The following is a 20,023-nucleotide window of genomic DNA, read 5'->3' as shown; positions in this document are numbered from 1 at the left end:
CCATATAATTCAAGCAACCACATGGATGAATTAAATCTCTCATTGCTCCAGGCTTTCACAGAAGCTTTCCCCCAAAACCAACAAACTACAGTGTGACATTACTAAATGTTGCATGTGCCTTTAAGAGCACTATGTCCCACTCTACATGTCTCTCTCTGAGCCTCATATGTGTTTGTTGGCATCAGCTGTCCTCAGTGCTGAATAGAGCAAGGACATCTTTTCCTTCACTTCAATGGGATTAGAGGATGAAATACCCTCTTCAGACTGCTGTCTGTCATCTCGGAGCTCAGGGGCTGACTGAAGACGCATCATGGAGAGCGGAAACAAACAAGATCAAGATAAGTCACAAGTTTGGATTACAAAGCTGATCACTTTTCAGACTCTTGTGCTGGATAGACAAGAAATGATGTAATCTCAGGAGAGATGTGCAAGTAATCCAAGGCTGCAGGCTCAGAAAAAGGATCCTTCTGCTTTTATTTGCCATAATATTTTGTGGACAATGACAGAACTCAGGGGTCAGGTGCAGAGTTCAAGAGCTGCAGTAAGCACTATTGAACTGCAGAGTGCTACATCCAACGTGGACGTTCCTTCCTCATCTTCCCCTCAGAAACTTGGCCAGAGTAACTTCAGGAGAGTTCAATGCACAGAGGACAGCAGCCCCTTTCCCATCCCCGGCCTGGCAGCAGACATCCTGCACATGCAAGTGAAAGAAGGAAGCAAGATCCGCAACTTACTGCGGTTTGCGACAGCCCGCATGCAAGGAGAGGGGAAAGACAACAGCGGGACATCACTCAGGCAAGTGGTATTCACTGGCTCTGGTAGGGGAGTCACCAAGACCATCACCTGTGTGGAAATTCTGAAACGAAAAGTGGGAGGGCTCCACCAAGTGTCCAAACTATTTTACAAGACCGTAAACACCGTCTGGAAGAGCCCACAAACAGGAGTAGAGTGCTCCATGAAGAGGACACTACCTGCAATCTGCATCCTGCTCTCTAAAGACCCTCTGGATCCCCAGGAACCAGGGTACCAAGCACCTGAAACTCTGAGTACAACCACAGAAGAAGAGAAGAGACACAGAGATCTGCACAGACCAGCTCACAGTCCCCCCGCACACACAGCCAAGAGAGTCTGTCTGCATGACTGGAGTGTGTGTTTTCCACAAACTTCTACAGACCTCACTTCATCACAAGGTATATCAGACAATTAAAATCTGCTTCATCTGATACTTTCAAAGCATCAGGTTTGTCTGAAATCAGACGCATATGAACTTAAACCTTTTGGATATGTGTGAGGTAAATTTTGGGACAGCTTTTCATTTTTTATTCGCAACATAGCAACTTCACTGGTTAGTGATTAAAGTGTTTGTTATCTTAAGTATTTGTATAAATATGTATAAAAAGGTGCATGCTGTAATTTAATGCCTTGCTAGACTTAGCAACTTTGTAATAAAACGTAATGTAACTGTGAGAATGCCAATCAATGAAATTTAAGGACTTCTCTTGATGGAAAACTTCAACAATTTAAAAGTATGCAAAACCAAGCACCTTCAAGGTTTTCTTATCTCTGACATTCTGACATTTATGTGTTTTTTAGAGATTTCCTCTCTCATTTTTCAAGAATGAAGTTTTTTTTATGTTTTTTGTTAATGATGTCTATTATTCATGTATAGCACCTAAAATAAATGTAGGTTCTGAAAATATCAGTTCTACTGTGATTTTATGAAGGGATTTAGGTGCACGGTTTCTTCAAATAGATGCGGACTAACACGACTTGTAAAACTGAAGCAAATTCTTGCACTCAGTGTTTGTTTAATCCAGGAATCTAGCAATGAGAACCAGTATTACTCTTGTTATCAAGGCATCTACCTTCACCAGTGTTTTGCTACGTTAGATCCACTTTACCTAAGGGAAGCTTATTTGAAACTAGTTTGAACCAATTTGGAAAACTGGGAAATCTGCTAAAAACTAGTAGCAGTGCATTTGTTTAATTAATGTTCGTGACACAATCAACTCAACTCAGACATGCAGGTTTGCTGCTGATGCCAAGCAGACCTGCATGTCTGGGGAAAGAGCAAGAGGCCCTTTACAACATCTCCTCAGTTGCTGCAGTTGCATATCCTTAGCCATCGGAAGGTTAGTCAGAGCTGGAGAGATACACCTGCACATCCAAAAACAACAACAGGCCTACAGCCTCTGATTGGCAGCTCCAGGTTGAGTTGGGACTCTGCAAAGTCCCCAATAGAGTGGGTGTTACAGGGGCAGCTACGAAAAGAGCCGTTGATTCTTCACATGAAGCCACAGGGTGTTTTTGGCTCAAGAGGGCTGATCCTTGGGCTACTACTGGGATGCAAGTTGGGTCCTGATCAACACTGATGAGGTCTCCTGGGTGAGGGCGTCTGATGTTGCAAGACCCATAACACCAAACAATAAATGTCACATCACTGTTAAGGCCTCTCAGTGCATCCATGACGTTTCTTGGACTTGGGATTTTCTGGGTAACAAGTCTAAAATATCAGGCTGAGTTTTTTTGTGTAATAGTCAAACACGGCTCAAAAAAAATAAAAAAAGAACGCATCATAACTCACTTAAAGTATTACTGTGTTGTTGTTGTTTATGTTGTTCTAAGTTTGACAGATGCAAGGAAAAGGCTGTGCTTGTACAAGTCTAGCTTGTACAACAATTTTCATACATAATTAATAACATTAGAGATTAAATACATAGGTTATATTTATATCTAAAATTAAGACAGTAAATCAAAAAGCATCCGTCAACGCGTAGTGTTATTTGCTCATGACAATCAGCACTGTAAACGCCATAAATATACAACCTGTGGTCAGTAACAGTGTGTCAAGGAATATATCGATGAGTAATCTGCACATGCGCAGTATGATTACCCCTCGCGTACGTGACTGGGCTAAGCAGGCTAGCGCTAGCTTCCCTCCCACGATCTTACCGGTTCGTGTAGCTGGCAGTCCCGCAACATGTTCAGAGCCGCCGTCCGACTCTCGGTCTCCGGTGTTCGGAGTCTGACCCGAACGCAACCCCGGTGCCAAGGTATTTACCTTCTTTGACATCACTTCTGAAGTGTGCTATTGTTATGAAAGTGTCCGGGCGAGGTTATAACGGAAATCAAGTATAGCGTCCGCACGGCTAAGCTACTTAGCTAGTATGAGCTAAGCCGGTGTAACTGTCACTTTTAAAACTCACTGCGTTGTTCAAGTTCTTATTTTTTGACGAATCTTGTGGTTCTTTGTTAAAAACTTCCACTGTCCTTGTTACCTTGTTTTGTACCGCATTAAAAACGCCCTGGTGTTCAGCGTGGAGGTGTCTGTGTCCTTGTCATGACCCAGTCTGAAGGCTGTGTCTGAGGCCCAGCTGAAGCTAGCTGCTAACATGCTATTTAGGTTAGTTATGTGAATGTGTTTACTAGTTGTTAGTTGGCAACAAGGTTTAACTTAATATAACGAGTATAAAAGGGATTACTTAATCCTCCATCGTTTTGGTAATACTTTTGCTTTAGTTGTACTGACACTTCAATTCATTTTTAATAGGAAATTGAATCATTTATGCTAAGCACTTGTGATTTATGCCCATTTGATGCACACGATTGGCTCCCACGTCTCCTTGAATGAACCATGAAGTATACATAGGTATATATGTCTGTTTGTCAGTGTACATTTAGCCTGATAAGTGCAGTAGGTAGGTCATATCAGGACGTGGGCAAAGAGCCAGATGAATTGCATTACTAGACAGCAGCATTTGTCCTCTCTCCTCTTGAATCATGGAAGATGTCCTTGATTGCACCCCCAAATTCTCTCACAGTGTGCGGTACACTGTGAATGTGTTACTTAAATGTTGAAAGTGTCTAATTAAAATTGTTCTTTTTTCTTTTGCAGCTGTTCTGAGCTCGAGGTGTTATTCACATGGGAAGCAAGAGACAGATGAGGAGTTTGACGCCCGCTGGGTCACTTATTTTAACAAGCCAGACATTGATGCATGGGAGCTGAGGAAAGGTATGTTCATTAATTATGCTGAAACTTTAAGATATCATGGATTATTGAATACTGAAGCAGCATATATATGTTGTGTGCCCAATATGTTAATTTTAAGGTTTTATTAGCTGCAAAAAAACTAGAATAAGTTAGAGGCAAAAAGATGCAAAAAATAAGCTGTGGCATGAGAATGGGCGTAATATTGACAGCTTTTGTGTGAGCATTCCCAACAGCAAACTCCAAATAGCTGTTCTGATTCCATTTCAGCTATAAGACAAAAATAGATTTACCATCTAACACATTTGGCTGAGTGAAGCACCCTGGTTAGAACTGAAAGGTTGTTGGCTTGTTACATGCCAGAATTCCCTGTTGCATGGTGTACTCCTTTTTTATAAAGGTGGAAACAATTATAAATAGAACAGATAACATTAATTCTTTTTGATACCTCAGGGGAGTGAACACAAAGAGCAAGGGTCAGTTAGCAACATTCTGCATCTGTTTTCCAAATGTCTCCTGAGCCTTTAAATGTAATGAAGTAGTGATGCAAATTCCTTTTAACACCTTGAATTTTTCAACCTGTGATTAAAACACAAACATCCTGTGATTATGACTCCTGGCTATGGAAAAAATAGGAAAAAGTGCAGTAGTGTGGCAAGCATAAACAAACCTCCTTGAGCATAAACAGGTTATGAAACGAGTCTTAGGAATGGCAAATTTAACTTCAAAGCTCTGCAGGATAGTTTCCTTGATAAGACCAAAGTAATGTGCATTTACTTATACCTCTTTTCCAAGCATGTCCAGGCACCCCTGTTGCAAACTTTTCAGCACAGTCTTTACTTTCCATGTGTCTTTTGTTTTGATGCTTTTTAAGCTTTATAGGAGGACAGTTAGACAAAACATTGTAGAAATGGGAGTATCACTTGGAAAGGATACGTTGAAGTCAGTATGCCCATCTGCCGTCTCTTGTTGGGATTGAGTTTAAGGTGGTATGCTCTCAGCATACTTAAAAAAAATGTGCCACACCTTTGAGATTATGCTGGAGAATCATCTGGACTGTATTTTTGCATTAATGTAGACATGTATAGGATAATACAGAAGGGTGATGTGGCATAAACTTTGTAATATCGTGTACTGCTCTTTGTCTACACAACCATGTTAGCCCATCTCTTGATATCTCATGATTTTCCTGCCCTTAGGTGGTTGTCAGCCCTTAACCTATTTGGTCCTATTAAGGACAGAAACCGTTTACAGCAGGCATGAGATAAGAAGCTGCATTGAAACAGAATCAGTAATATAACAAGATAGTTTGAAACTTAAGCTTTTTACCATCATCTTCAAGTGAATAGTGCAGTTATTGACAAAATCTTCCAGGAGTAGATTAAGTGGATTGCCAAATTGAAATAATTTACAGTGGCAAGTGAATTTCTGTCTTCATACTCTATTTAAAATGTAATTCTTTGTCCCAGGGATGAACACACTTATTGGTTATGATCTGGTACCTGAGCCAAAGATTCTTGAGGCAGCACTGAGAGCCTGTCGGAGGTTAAACGACCTGGCCAGCGCCATAAGGATTTTGGAAGCTGTGAAGGTGAGTAAACAAGAGTGACCATCTTTTTTCTGATTTTCATGAGTCATTGATTTATGGGTTCTAATATCTGCTACTTTCAGGACAAATCTGGTCCTCATAAAGAAATCTACCCATACCTGATTCAAGAGCTGAAGCCAACATTAGATGAACTTGGTATTTCTACACCTGAGGAGCTTGGAATTGACAAAGTCTAGATAAGTAGGTATCAAACACTTTGCTCAGTCGTGTAATTGTTTAATTATTTATGTGCCTGAAATCTGACAGTTCTTTTTGTTCTTATTTCAGATCCAGTGACTGTTGACATCCCCAGAACAGAGAACCCTTGTACTTTAATGTTTGCCTCAGCTAATACGTGTGATATTTAATTTGGCCTTTATTAAGTTCTTTTGCTTGTAAAATATTGATGAACCTAATAAAGGAAAATGTATGCTTATCAAGAGTCAGAAGTATTTTGGGATATTTGAAACTGTATCAAGTGCTTACTGGAGCAATGCAGTAGGGTGATGCTTTACTGTGCATGTTGTCCGAGTGTCTGGACCTTTTTGTGTGAGCCTCATTTCACCACAAGGGAGCAGCGTTTTCATGTGAATGTACAAACCAATCTTCTGTTTTTAATCAACATTACATCTGTTTCATTTCAGGGAAAATTTTCATGCTGGTTGAATAAACTTTTACAAATGTTAACTGGTGTATGTTGTTGGGTTTTTTTTTTAAACAAATCTGAGATAGTGCCAAAAACTATAAATCAGTTTGTGTGTGTTTTAAGGCTTTAAAGATTGGGATGGTTGTAATTCTGCAGGGTAATGTGAGTATCTCTAGTTTTTCATTAAAAAATACAAACTTTAAGGAAATAATGCAAAGAATACTTTTAACTTAGGAGTAAAATGAGAGTTTCACCAGTTAGTATCATGTCAAAGATGGAGTGCTGCTAGTCAGCCTTTAGAGTCTTAAGCAAAGAAGCAATGAGATTTTCGTAGACCTCTCTGTATAAGGGCTCAACATTTACAACACTTAGGAACATGTATAAAATCTGTATTTTACTGTTTTTGGCCTTTTTCATTACCACAGACACAAGAAATAGATATATACTTGAGACAGAGCTCTATCAAGTATGATTCAATTGAGTGGTTGAAATCTCACCTCAAATTTTAGTCTGACATGCTCTTACAGACATGCATCTACAGTTCCCTCACAGTTTAGGTTGTTTAAAATAGCACTGTATTGCATTGAGGCTTCAAGTTATAAATTGATATTGTAGCATAAAAATGAGTTGTAAGGGGAAATGGACGTTTTACTTTTTCTAGTAATCCTGTTTCATTGCACATTACAGAAAATAACTACTGAAGCATGGCTTCAACCAGAATACTTAAGTATTCTGTGGAAACAAATATGTGAAACATGGAGGAAATTTTACATTAAGGTGCTCGAAGTAGCTTAGACTAAAACGTAGGCTATTTGTATTATTTTTAGCAGAGGTCGAGTTGCCTTCACTGTATTGGGCAATATCAGTGGGTGGGATTTCCTGCTGAAGAGGGAGGGTAGTTCCACAGATGCGGGTAAGAAAAGCCCACTTTACGAGCTTTACGCACGGGGCGGGCCCTTCATTCATCCAAGTTGGGGGTGTAGGCCACTCAGTCAAAGACAATCAAAGATGTTTGAGTTTCCATGCGCGGTGACCAGGGAGGTAAAGCGCAGAGCAACACCCCTCCTCCAGCCTCAGCTCTGCTGGGTTTTTTGAGTCACATTGGATCAGAAAAATCATTTCTGCCTTAAAAACGATCTGGTCATGCGATGTGATTTATTTCTGCCGAAGGAAAGAAGGGAAAACTAGTCAAGACCTGTTGGTGATGATGGATTACTCGAAGGCGCAAATGGTGAGTGTCGACGACCAGCACTCGTGTTTGTTACAGTAACAAAGCGAATCACTGTTAATGAAGGCATTAGCAGGACGCATTTAACTTCAAAAACAGTTTGATTAACACAATGAACGGATGGATGGTTTTCGTTGATGTTACTGAAGACCTTATCCTACATTTTATCTGTAGCCTGTGAAAACAAGTTAATTTATCATGAATTGTAGTAAAGGAAAGGCAGCTATCGAACATCTAGAGGCTTTAGGCAGAGTTGTAACAAAGAATATCTATCGACAAACATTTGTCTTTGCCTCTTTTTTGGGTCTGAGTTCACGTTTTTCGTTGATAATTGTCTCTAACCTTAAAGTTTTGTCTTTCTTTAATCAACATGAGTGTGTACCAAGGCCTCTCAGTAATTCTTCAGAACACGTTTTACATTTAGTCCAACCTGGTAATCCAACAACAAGAAATGTTTGATTCTAAACCAACATGTGGAGCATTTAAAAAAAAATGAGAAAAGGGAAATGATTTCTATTCTTGCTTTGCCACATTAAACGTCCCTTGTTTCTGATTTTTGCTCCCAAATTTTGAGAATCACCCTGTTTTTTTTCTGTTTTTTTCCCCCTAGTCAAGTTTGACCAAAGAAGGCAGTTCAGCCGGGGCACCACAGTTTAATCCAGCTGGAGTGAAGCTGGAGGCTGTGATGGAGCAGCTTCAGAGACAACAAGAGGCCAAACTAGGCATGAGCCTCCAGGAGCAACAACATCTTCAGGCCCAGCTCCTCTTTGCCCAACATGCAGCTGCAGCAGCAGCAGCAGCCAGGGCCTCTGGATCCAGACTAGAACCTCCATCATTCGGCAAAACAGATGGACAGACTTATCAAGCAGTTCAACAAGCTTTCAACAGCCATCTTGGTAGAACAAATCCAGATGAGGAGGAAGATGGAAGTTCAGATGAAGAGGACCAGGAAATGGAGAATGATGAGTTGGAAGAAGATATGGAGGAGGCAGAGGAGGAGGAGGAGGAAAACGGGCCTCTTCAACAGGGGAAGAAGCCCAGACTCCAGCAGGATGCAGGGTTCCCCTTCCCACCATACTCTCAGGCTTCTGCTGTGAAGAAAATGTCCGAATCACCTCCTGCAATAAAACAAGAGCATGAGGAGAGGGAGGTGCTGTCTCCTGCAAGCCAACAAGCCTTCACATCACCCAACAGCTTCTCAGACTGGAGCTTCGATGAGTCATTCAAACAAGTGAGTGAACTTTAAGGCTATGTTGGTTCTCCAAAAATGGTCATCAAGAAGTATTTCCTTACAAATAACAAAAATCAATCCTCTTAGATTTATTAAAGCAGAGCTATGTGCCACATTGAGCCTTAAAGTAACATCAGTGTGTTTCTTTCATAGTGTGAGAGAACAGGATTATGAAAAAAAGTATTGTTCAGTATGAGAGACCTCACAGAGCTATAAATACAAGTTTTAATCCAGGCTGTGAAACTAAGGAGATTTATTGGAGTCAAACTGGGGAAAAACTAGTTAAATGCATCATTATGTGTATTAAACAGTGTACTTCTGAGGATTAAGAAAGTGTATTATTAACATATTTAAACTCAAGGCTTTGCAGGCCTGACACAGAAATGTAAGCTGCTCCTAAGACTTTTATGTTTGTCATTATGACTCTTTAAAAATGTGGAAAAGTTTTTAAACCCAGATTGAGAGAAAGGGAAATGAGCATTTTAAAACTTCTTTCGAGGTATTGTGTGTTCCCTCTTTTAGTGGTAATTGTTGATGTGTTCCCGCTGAGAGTCAGGCTGACCGCTGCCTGGTCCGCCTCCTGCTTTCCCACATGATGACTCAAAAGGAGCGTGTCCCTTTTGGCAAGGCGCCCAATCTTGATAGAGTTTAATTACAGGCCAGGCCTGTGATCGCTCCTCCTGCCGTACCTCACCTCATGTCTCGCGCTTTAGAAAAACACATTCTTACCACCACCAGCCGAGCTAATTGGTCTTGGCTTGGGTCCAATCCTGATGGTTCAAAGTAACCTGACGGACATGCAGTCAAAATGAGAGCAGAGGATTAATGAAATGGCCACAAGTGTGTTTCCACGCTCATACTCTAGTGCTTTTACTGTAAGAAGCAGCTGTGTAAGGCCTTCACACTTTCTCCTTTTGTATCAGCCAGATTTTCTCCAGCAGATATATTTGACTGCTTCTTGGAAACAGTGGGACCCCTCATGCTCCTTTTTTTTTCTCCTTCCTTTTTAAGGAGACCAATCTGATTGGCTAGACTGTGTGTACGTTTCCCTCAAAAAGGCCCCACTTCAGTACAATACATTATGATTAATGGGGCCTGTAGGCAGAGGGACAGCTGGGTTAGTGCCTCCCAGCATACCAGAAAGTAAATACCCATAAACTGCACTAACGGTAGATTTAGAGGAGCAAAATGAGCTTTAATGTTGATTAAAGACGCTTTCTCCTTGATTTTCACTCATTACTTTTTTAACTCTCCCTCCTTTGCCAGGGTGTTTTTAAAATAGTGTACAAGTAGAGTCCAAAGTTAGCGTTTCTCATACATAAACTATCAGAGTTGTGTGTTCATTAACCTCCCCTGGCTCTGAAAACTCACTGCTGATGTAGTTCTTGCTCAGTGGATAGCTTTGCATAATTTAGCGGTAGCTAAGCAACGCTAAATGGCAGCTTAATTCAGCTCGAGGCAATCAATACATTATATGGCCACTGCAGTGAGAACGCATTTCCTGTCCTAAGACTAAAAAACAACACCCGGAACAATGGAGGACATTTCTTCTGCTTTAGTCCCAGCACAGTAATGAGTTCAGGGGACAGGCTAAAAGTTGTTGAATAACCAATGTGCACATGTTTCATTTGAGGGACTGTTAAAATGTAGTTTTTGTCACTCAAAGCAAAGTTAATATGCAGCATTAGAGGCATTTGCTGTGGATTAAACATCTTTAAATGGAATCAGGTTTCTTATGAATATCTGCCTCTGTTTTATGTTTATTTGTTCTTTTTATTCATGCAAGATAATCAGAGGTTTAAATGGCTGCAGTGATACACGCTTCTCCTTCATTAGCCCTTCCTTTGAATTTTTTTCATCACTTGCATGTCTTAAAAAATCAGGACACAGCATATCAGCCACGCTGTTGCCCTCCTTTTGTGCCCGTCTTTACTGTACGCCCTTAAATATGGCAGGGGCGGGATAAAAAGCCCCCGCGTCCTCCTCAGGCCCAGCTCAAAGCACAGCAAGGGGCCGGATAAATGATCTTGACTTGTTCGGGTGACTAAAGGCTCAACAATTTGATTTGGATTAAATTTTTTCTCCCCCCTGCAGTTACATTGAAGTTTGAAGAGGGATAAGTTTTCACTGCTGCTCTGCTGGAGCAACTGGATTAAATTAATGAAGCTCATTATCAAAAGGAAACTCACACTTGGTGTTGATCTTATAGTTTACAGATGTTTCTAAAAGATATTTTAAATTCAGTAAATCTAGGCTGATTTAACACATTTCTTCACAACAACTAGCTTTCTGCATTAACACTATCATTTGTAATTGAAATACTCCAAATCATCTCAAAGACTGATAAAAGCAGGGCTTTTTAAGGAAACAAAAGAAACCTTTTCCTGACCTACATACTGAATGCTATCAGGATTCCCACGGCTGCATGTGTGAAAACTCTGTGAGCAATTAACTGAAAGCTCTTTGTTAATAGATCCACAGTAGGTCTCACTTGCTCATCAATAAGAGGGGGATGGGTTTTATTTCCATTTGATGGTGAAAGGACTTGGATGTTTATCTACCTTCGCATCAATAAGCTTCTGGTGGGGGAGTGTGGATCCTAGAGGCTGAGGCTATCAAATGTGTTATGGCTCAGTCACCACGGGGGCAGAGATTGTTGTGGAAAGTGGATACATACAGCTAATTTTTTTTTTTTTTACAGTTAAACTATTAAAAAACAGGAACAGGTTATATGTACCTCCCGTGACCACAAGGGTCCATTTGACAGTGATCCTTACCAGGATTACTTTAACCCGAGAGGTATTTCCCTTCAGCACAAAGTACAAAGAAAATTTCCAAAGTGGCTTAAGTTATTGGAGAAAAAAATCAGTGTAATTTAAAGACATTAATTGCCTGGTAGGACAACTACAGATGTATTGCTACATAGAGTGTGAGGAGAATGCAAGTGAGCAGAGTAGTTACAAAAATACTGATCTAAACAGCTAAAACTGGTCAGGAAGGTAAAAACAAATATTTGACTTTGAGTAAAAGATAATTGTTAAAATAAAGTTGACTATCATGCTAGGTCAAAATTTAGGAAAAACATGATATCTTGCTGAAAGCGGCCAAATGGTCGGAACAGTTTGCTTGAAATTAGCAACATTTGTTGACCAAAAGTAGGACAGAAATGGTTAAAACTTGGTCAAGGTTGAGCTACCAAGCTTAGTTCAATGATATTATAAGTGCTTAGCATAACTGTAGCTAGAAAAAGTAAGGGATTAAAGGTTGAATCAGTTAGCTAAACATTACAAAGACGATGTACTAAGGTATATACAATCTTCTGTCTTTGAGTTAAAGATGAATTATAAAAAAAGGAAAGATTAATGAGATTAGAAATAATGAAAAGTGGTTAGTTTATCTGTAAGGAAAGAAGGGATAAATGGCGAAATTAGTCAACAAAAACAGGAAAGGTGGCTAGAATCAAGCTAGGAAACAGCTAAAGACAGGCAGAAAAATTAATCTAAGATTTCAAAAAAATATGTATCATGCCCTAAAGTAAAAGGTAAATGATAAAATAAAAAAATAAAAAATAGATGAGCTGGGTCTAACAATGTATAATTGCTTGTTTATCTAATCTATCCATCTATCAGAGAAATACTGCAGTAACTCGGCTAAGTTGGTACTGCTAGCCCATGCTGGAATGAATAGATCAATGGTTGAAGTTGTTGGATAACTGATGCAGTTAAATGGATTCAGCAGAGAAACAAATACAGAGAGAAAACAGTTGAAACAAACAGCGATTGCTAAGCCAGACCTTGTTTTTTAGCTTTAACCAAACCAACCTGAACATCTATAAAAACTCTTCAACAACATCAGGTTTTTTGGGTTTTTTAGTAAAAGTAGAGTGAGAACAAGTAAGCGTCTTCCAGTTTTACATTATTTCATATGACCTCTAATGGTGCTCAAAGTTACACTATCATGCAACTGATTTGTGCGTGTGTGTGTGTGTGTGTGTGTGTGTGTGAGAGAGAGAGAGCATCAGCAGTTTGAATTGTGTTTTCATTGTAAACATGAGGAGGTGTACTGTAGGAGTGGCAAGCAGCAGTTATTAGTTCCCATGTTTTTTTTTCCAGCTTAGAGGGCGTAACGTTATTTTGATCTTGAATTAAGGTCAGATAAAGCTGCCATGCTAACATTTAGTAAGCATAATTCTGTGTCTAAAGTATAAACAAATGCATTTAAATTCAGACATCAAACTAAGAGTATACAAACTGGTGTATGACAGGAAAGCCGATTGTGAATCCTAAACAAAAGACCACGTGGCTACTGGCTCCCCATAAGTCTACTTACATCACATTAGAGACAGGTTTGCATTTCATTAGCTGTAACTAGAGAAACAAAAGGTATAAAAAGTTGAATTTAATGTCATATTTGAACTGAAGTTAGGATGGATAATAGATTATGAAGAGTGAGTGTTCTTGAGACAAGCAGCATCCTGCAGCTCTTTGAGCGCGTTCGTAGGACAATAACTGCTCAGCGGGCTTTTCCGCACAGTTGCACACACGCTGCCCTTCTCTCACATTTTTAACCTTTAACTGTCATGTTCAGGGGGTGACCATGGAAGAATAACATGTCTTATTAAACTACCTAATGAGGGACAGAGCCTGGCATAATCTCCCTGATACTGTGGCCAGCTTTGAATTGATACTTCCTTTTGAAAAACATGCTTTATTGTACAGAACAGTGAAGCATCGAGGCAAGTGGATGCTTACTAAGCAGCCGTTCACAGCAGGTCGAGACACAGAGGAGGGGATTCATTAGTAAAAGTGACAAATACAGCTGGAAGCTTTCAAGAAGTAGATCTTACATATGGAGCTAACCTGAGACTGGTTCAGAGGATAAAGTGTTTACTGATCTCTCTCTCTTTGGGTGTTTTTTTCAGAGAGGAAGTGCCATCTGGGCTGAGGACAATGATGGAGGAAAAGTAAAAGGCGAACCATCCAGAGATTTTGCTAAGGTCAGCTGTGGTCCCATGTCAAAACAAATAACTTTCAAAAGAGATTAGAAAAATAATTCACACACTCATACTGTTTTTTTTCTTTCTCTGACTTACTTGCAGCTTTATGAGCTGGATAATGACCCACAACGAAAGGAGTTTCTTGATGAGCTTTTCGTCTTCATGCAGAAACGAGGTAAGATTCAGAGCTGAGCAGAAGTGTCCGGCCCAGAATTTAAGAATTTATGTTTAGAATTTATGAGTAACCAAAAGCTTATAAATATTGATGTCTTGTTTTGTTAACTCTGGTCTGTTTGGGATATGTCATATTTATGTACTGAATTCTACAATCAAATGCAAAAACACTTGTTTCAAGTATTATTATAAAAGAATGATAACAGGACGAAATACATTCTCTATATGTTGTAAATCCTAAAGACCTTTCATTGCATATAAATATATTCATTGTTTTCTTTTTTTATATTTGTGGAAATAATAGTTCTTGTAGTTAAAAATAAAGGCCTGATTTTTACAACTAAATTTCAACAAAGTGTTTTTTCACTGTTTTGGTAAAAGATGAATTAGGCCTTTAGCTAATTTAAAAATTAACGTGCTTGAAAAAATAAAAAACTGATGGATGGATAAAGCATTTTATATTTTGTTCTGTCGTTTTAAAATAAATTTTCGGTAAATAAAAATTGACAAACAAATGAAAAAAAAAATGATATTTATTATTGGTTGAAAGCAAAGAACTCATATTAAGTTTTTTAGTTTAAATACTTGTTTATAAATATCCTGCCAAAATCTTTAAGCCCCACAAGTAACTAGAGACTCATTTTTATTATTTATATTATTATATTTATAGTGTCAGTGATAAATTAAATTTACAATTTTTTAGAGCTTTTGTTAAAAATCCCATTTAAAATATTTCAGTTTTAAATTGGTGACATTGACATTACTTGTGTCTCTGAACACTGTAAACTTTAAGAAAGAAAAAGTCATCTACTCAAACGTAATTCAACTGCAACTCAGCTCCCTAAAGAACAAATCTTCACTCTTGTGTGCAATGATCATGCTCATGCCAAAGTGTGTGTGCGTGTAAGTGTTGTGTGTTAATCTTAATCACAAAGTAATCTTATTGCTCCAGCTGCCTTTTCACCCTTCTTCATTAATTGCCTTTACTCCAAATGAGGATTGGAAGGTTGAGCTGTCAGACGTGTGATTGGCAGGCACTGCTGGCTCTAAAATCACCCCTCCCCCTTTGAGCGCCTGAGTCAATGCAGCACCAGAGCTGTAAGGGACTTACCCTGACCCCCATCCATGTGATATGGGCTTTATTAGAGATCCACATAGGTAATATGGCTTAGCATGTATAGTCTTATACGAAATTCAGACCCTATGGTGAGTTTATCAGCCATCTCTTCAAGGGTGTGCCAACTTTTTCAGGAGTAAAATTCAGAGTAAATGAATAAATTTCTCATAATTTTGCTTCATACTTGTTCAGGAACTCCTGTGAACCGCATTCCCATCATGGCCAAGCAAGTGCTGGACTTATACCGGCTCTATAAGCTGGTGACCGAAAAGGGTGGCCTGGTGGAAGTCATAACCAAGAAGATCTGGAGGGAGATCACTAAGGGTCTCAACCTCCCAACATCCATCACCAGCGCAGCCTTCACTCTCCGCACCCAGTAGGTGTCTCTCAAAATCTCCAAACTTTAAAAACCCCAGACTGCATTTAAAAGCATTTCATGTAACAGTAAGTGGATAAGGTTTTGACTAGTTGTGAAACAGATTAATATGAAAGGTACCAAACAATGCTATCATCACTGTTTTATGTTTAATTTGAAAGACCTGTAACCACTATGGATGCTTTATTTGATCACCTATAAAGGCCATATTTTTAGATAGAATAGTGCCCATTGAAATCACATCATGTGACACATGAATCCTTCCCATGCAGGTATATGAAGTACCTGTACTCGTTTGAGTGTGAGAAGAAGGGCCTGAGTTCTCCTGGCGAGCTGCAGGCTGCCATTGACAGTAACCGCAGGGAAGGTCGACGTCCCAGTTACACCAGCAGCCTGTACCGCTACACACCTTCCCCGAGCTCTGCCCCACATCCTCTGCTGTCTTCACCCACCATGCAGACCACACCAACTGGACACAATGGACTGTCAGCATCTGCTAGTCCAAATCTGAAGAGAAACACAGGTAAGCCAAGCACTCTTAAAATCAACTTGATGCAGATTTGATGCCTTTGTTCTTTTTAAAATAACTTTATAAGATACAGCAATGCCTCTGTTTACTGTGGCAGCTGTGTGATGAGATGAGGAATAGAAATTCATGTGACCTCTAGTGGTGAAAATGTTTCCTTACATTTAAAAAATGGTGAATGAGGATATTTTTAATCAGTTTTATTGCTGTGTTGTGTTAACGAGGGGTAATTCCCAGCCATGTAATGAACCACTGCCATTTCATCCCAAGTGATCTTCTTTTTTTGACTGTTTATCTGTATTTAACATCGTTCTCTTTATTTCCATCTGATCAGAGGAGATGTCCACCCCTGTCTTGCCCAGCCGGCTGCCCATGGCTCTGGCTCTGCAGCAGCAGCAGCAGCTGGCACAAGCTGCCGCGATGGAGCATCTCAAAGAGAGAAGAGAGCGCGGAGCAGCAGGAGGAGTTTCCGCCGATGGCCCAGAGAAAAAAATGCTGCAGCTGGCAGAGGAGCAGCAACGCCTCATGCAGCAGGCTCTCCAACAAAACCTGCTGGCCTTGGCTTCTCAATTCAACCCAATGAACCTCAAACTCAACAATGGACAGGGTAAGCTGCCTCTGCGCTCTGATGTTAAACATCTTTTCTGTTGTTTAAAAGTTGATCGCACTGATTATTCTCTTATTTTTCACACAGAAACCAAACAGGATTTGTCTCTGAGTATCTCCACTAATGGAGCGGCCAGTATCAGTGTTTCAGTGGAAGTGAATGGCACTATTTACTCAGGTGAGTGATTCAGTCTTCAGAGGGAGCAGGGCTTTCTACTCCTACCTGTCCTACCAGCACCTCTTAAGCTTGCCTGTCAGCATGCTATCTCATGTTTGTCCTGGAACTTGAGCTTGAACCCAACAGCTTGAAGTGTGAGAGGAGATTATGTGCAGGAGTGTTTCTTGGCTTCGCCTGACAACATGTTGACACTAACAAACAGGAAATAACGTGTTAATTAATTGGATTAGAGGTGCTTGAAGACAGATTTGTTACCTTCAGACTCACCCAAGCTAGGTGTTTTGAAGCCTCGTGGGATTAGATTTATTCAGCTTAAGTTTGCAAACATGAGAGAGGTGATCTCTTAATTTAACTCAGAGGAAATAGAAAATCAATTCAAAACAACCTCAAATCAGAAACGAATATCTGCTCTGTTTTTCTAAAGTAACAAGAAACTGTGCCCATAAAATCCTAACAAAACATCATATGAGTAAACAAACATGTCTCAGTTATTAAGGTTGATCCAAGTTTTATCCTATTTTGTGTTCATGACATTGGGCATAACTTAAAGCCTGAACCATCAAAAAATAGCTAGGATAGCTACAATATAATTTTTTGGACTGAGATGTTTATTAACCCGTGTTTAAAAAAAATCCACAAAAAATGCCATATTATTTTGTTCATATTTTTCTATCAATTTCAGGACTTTTGGCTATTTTTACAAATTTTAAGAAAAGTATATATATGTATATACATATATACACACACACACACACACACACACACACACACACACACACACACACACATATATATATATATATATATATATATATATATATATATATATATATATATATATATATATATATATATATATATATACACACACACACACACACACACACACACAAAATAATAAAGCATATTTTTTCAAGGATTAATACACATCTTACTCTGCACCTTTTTAAGTAAAGCTTTCAGTTAAAAAAATATGTATACGTATATATATAAATCAATTTTTTACAGCAACTTTTTAAAATTGTATTGAATAATGATTTTTTTTAAAAAATGTGTGAGCAGCCAAAATACAACTAAAGCTGCCTTTAGTGGTGTAATAATTCACAAGGGGGTGGAATATATTTTCAATGAATTTTTTTTATCATATTAATGAGATACAGGTCTTTGAAACTCATGTGTCAAATATGATACAGAGATAAGTGCCATAGATGCTGTTTTTTTTAGTTTTGGAAATATCTGCTTGCAGTTTGGGACTGGGCAGTTGTTCTCTTGATCTCCTGGATGTTGCAGCCTTTCTGTAAGATCAGCTGAGCAGATCTGTCATATTTCAAAGACATGATAAATCTGAAATGTGCTCATGCTTAAAGACTCAATAGATGGTCAGATGAGTGATTGTTGATAAGGCTAGATCTCTTGTTAATTCACTAAAACAGAGCTGAATCTTTTTTCTCTGAATGTTAAATTCAGTAAGTAGGGCACTCCTCTGTATAAAAGTGTATAAAGCAACAAAGTCTGTCTTCAATGGAATCTTCAGATTTGCAACTTCTTCAAATACACCAGTAACACCATGTGATCACTGTTGTCTAATGTGTGCTCTTGATTTAACGCTCTCAACCAATTTTGCATTGCAGGAAAGCTGTTTGCCCAGAAGTCAGCCACTCCCGTGGCGTCTCAGGCTGTAACTGTGGCAGGAACCAGCGGCTTCAGTGCCCTCTCCTCCTCACACAGTCCTTCCTCTTCATCATCCACCTCTTCCAAGGGACCAAACTAGGGTTTACTGGTGTTAAGATATTATATGAGCTAATTGATGACACAAGATACCTCTCATGTTGACAAGTACTGTATGAATCCTTGGAAAATCAACCCATGAAGCTGTTAGTTTTTGTTTGTTTTGCTGTGTAATGTGCTTCAAATGAGTCCCGTGAAGAAGATGTTAGTGTTTGACTTTACAGGCTCCAGAATTAAATTGATCATAGATTCAGGTTAACCGTGGTGCCTGTTAGAAGCTAAAAATGTAGAGGCATTCATTTCTTCACATTTTTAGCTTGTTATCTGTTTAGCTGCTTTTCTCAAAAGTAGAACAGCATGGTTGCCGAAGTGCAGCTGATGGAGACCAAAAAGCCTTAGCTCAGTGCCACAGCTCATCTGTTACTGTTTTGCTTTAAACGTTTCACAGCAGTGGTCAGGGATTTACATCAAGCAGAATCTAAAAAAATGTTGTTTTTAGTTTGTCATTGTTTTATTTTACGCTTTTATTTAATCTTTTTTCAGGATTACGAAACGTTTATTTCTTGCTAGCTGTGAATCAAAGACAAAATGGGAGAGAAAGTTATTAGAAAATAGGAGTGATACAAACGTACCTCAATACAGTTTCTCATGAATTTCCTCTGCACTCAGGAATGACTCATTAACGTTAACACTGTATCTTATGAAATAATGCTGTTGCGTTTCTATAGACAGAGAATGTACGATAAATGACCTCAAGCTTTTGACAAGTAAACACTGAAACGGTGCTACCTCACTCTTTCTTGAGAAATATGCAATACGTAATGCAGCATGTGTGTATGAAGCCTTCTGCTGAAATGCTTCTGCTACTGTATGCGGACAATCAAGCAGACATATCATTGCAGACTAATGTCACTGTTAAAAATGTTTTGGTCTTTGATTGAAATGTTTCTTGGACATGAGAAATAAACCACTCTTGTGTGCTGTAGAAAGACTTCTGTCTTGCTTTTTTTTAATCAAGACAATTTGCAAACCCTTTTACCATAGACCTTACAAAAGACCAGACAAACAAATGTTATCTTGAGTACCAGTGGTGGCAGGTGAAAAATATTCTAAGTGTGTATGTGCTGTGCCATATCATCTTATTTATACAGGAATTTTGTCCTTCCGTGTTTCAGATTGGCAAGTCTCTCAGTGACGCTCTTATTAAAGTCAGCAGTATTTAAAAGTTGAATATCTAGCTGATCCAGTCCACTGTCTTTTATCTGAAAATTTTCTCACTTGTTTCCCACTATTTTAGTGGACATTTATGTCTACAAATTTTTGTAGATATACATACCCATACATTGTATTTAGATAAGAAATTTTGTTAATATCAGTTTTGTTTTTTGTTTCTTAATAAATGAGAACAAAAACTTTTCCAGTAGTTGGGACAGTGCCGCAGCGCCCCCTATTGGCCAGCTGCCACTGTGGCGTATGAAGCCAATAGCTCTAGAGCTCCTAATAGTGATTTGTTGTGGTTTTAAAGCCTGTGTCCTCCATCATGACAAAATGTGGCATTTATGACTAAAAAGAAAAGATATGCTTACAATTAATGTTAACGGACATGCTTTCATACAACATAAAAGTTTTGGATTTCAAAAC

At 39.0% G+C, this 20,023-nt stretch overlaps 3 protein-coding genes across 4 annotated transcripts; all 3 read left to right on the top strand.

The window, feature by feature from the left end:
- The first annotated feature begins 196 nt into the window (after nucleotides 1–196).
- Nucleotides 197–1,498, top strand: LOC141796911 (ribonuclease P protein subunit p25-like protein). The gene has a single exon (XM_074678242.1). It carries the CDS (start codon nucleotides 500–502, stop codon nucleotides 1,205–1,207), a length of 708 nt encoding a protein of 235 aa, XP_074534343.1. The 5' UTR covers nucleotides 197–499; the 3' UTR covers nucleotides 1,208–1,498.
- Nucleotides 1,499–2,890: 1,392 nt separating this feature from the next.
- On the top strand, nucleotides 2,891–6,263 carry LOC141796584 (cytochrome c oxidase subunit 5A, mitochondrial-like). The gene is made up of 5 exons (XM_074677794.1): nucleotides 2,891–3,053; nucleotides 3,896–4,012; nucleotides 5,458–5,579; nucleotides 5,660–5,777; nucleotides 5,865–6,263. Exons 1-4 carry the CDS (start codon nucleotides 2,981–2,983, stop codon nucleotides 5,771–5,773), a joined length of 426 nt encoding a protein of 141 aa, XP_074533895.1. The 5' UTR covers nucleotides 2,891–2,980; the 3' UTR covers nucleotides 5,774–5,777; nucleotides 5,865–6,263.
- Nucleotides 6,264–7,173: 910 nt separating this feature from the next.
- Nucleotides 7,174–19,359, top strand: LOC141795957 (AT-rich interactive domain-containing protein 3B-like). Of its 2 annotated transcripts, XM_074676767.1 has the most exons (9): nucleotides 7,176–7,453; nucleotides 8,061–8,681; nucleotides 13,603–13,677; nucleotides 13,780–13,852; nucleotides 15,161–15,344; nucleotides 15,617–15,867; nucleotides 16,205–16,477; nucleotides 16,565–16,654; nucleotides 18,286–19,359. In XM_074676767.1, exons 1-9 carry the CDS (start codon nucleotides 7,427–7,429, stop codon nucleotides 18,423–18,425), a joined length of 1,734 nt encoding a protein of 577 aa, XP_074532868.1. In that variant the 5' UTR covers nucleotides 7,176–7,426; the 3' UTR covers nucleotides 18,426–19,359. The 2 variants fall into 2 exon arrangements, with proteins under 2 accessions (XP_074532867.1, XP_074532868.1); XM_074676766.1 differs by having other exon boundaries at nucleotides 7,174–7,453; nucleotides 16,205–16,654.
- The last annotated feature ends 664 nt before the right edge of the window (nucleotides 19,360–20,023 follow it).

The sequence above is a fragment of the Halichoeres trimaculatus genome, unplaced genomic scaffold, assembly GCF_033239565.1.
Source record: "Halichoeres trimaculatus isolate MK-OKI-2021-1 unplaced genomic scaffold, fHalTri1.1 fHalTri1_scaffold_10, whole genome shotgun sequence".
NCBI lineage: Eukaryota > Metazoa > Chordata > Actinopteri > Labriformes > Labridae > Halichoeres > Halichoeres trimaculatus.
Note: the sequence above shows the minus strand (reverse complement) of the source record. Positions and strands in the feature narration are given on the sequence as shown.

What these genes read in the sequence shown, in the direction of transcription:
- LOC141796584 (XM_074677794.1), top strand. Translation starts at nt 2,981, where the DNA reads ATGTTCAGAGCCGCCGTCCGACTCTCGGTCTCCGGTGTTCGGAGTCTG. An exon ending in AACGCAACCCCGGTGCCAAG is followed by an intron (nt 3,054 to 3,895) that starts GTATTTACCTTC and finishes TTTCTTTTGCAG; the next exon opens with CTGTTCTGAGCTCGAGGTGT. An exon ending in GGATTTTGGAAGCTGTGAAG is followed by an intron (nt 5,580 to 5,659) that starts GTGAGTAAACAA and finishes TGCTACTTTCAG; the next exon opens with GACAAATCTGGTCCTCATAA.
- LOC141796911 (XM_074678242.1), top strand. Translation starts at nt 500, where the DNA reads ATGACAGAACTCAGGGGTCAGGTGCAGAGTTCAAGAGCTGCAGTAAGC.
- LOC141795957 (XM_074676766.1), top strand. Translation starts at nt 7,427, where the DNA reads ATGATGGATTACTCGAAGGCGCAAATG. An exon ending in TCGATGAGTCATTCAAACAA is followed by an intron (nt 8,682 to 13,602) that starts GTGAGTGAACTT and finishes TGTTTTTTTCAG; the next exon opens with AGAGGAAGTGCCATCTGGGC. An exon ending in CATCCAGAGATTTTGCTAAG is followed by an intron (nt 13,678 to 13,779) that starts GTCAGCTGTGGT and finishes ACTTACTTGCAG; the next exon opens with CTTTATGAGCTGGATAATGA.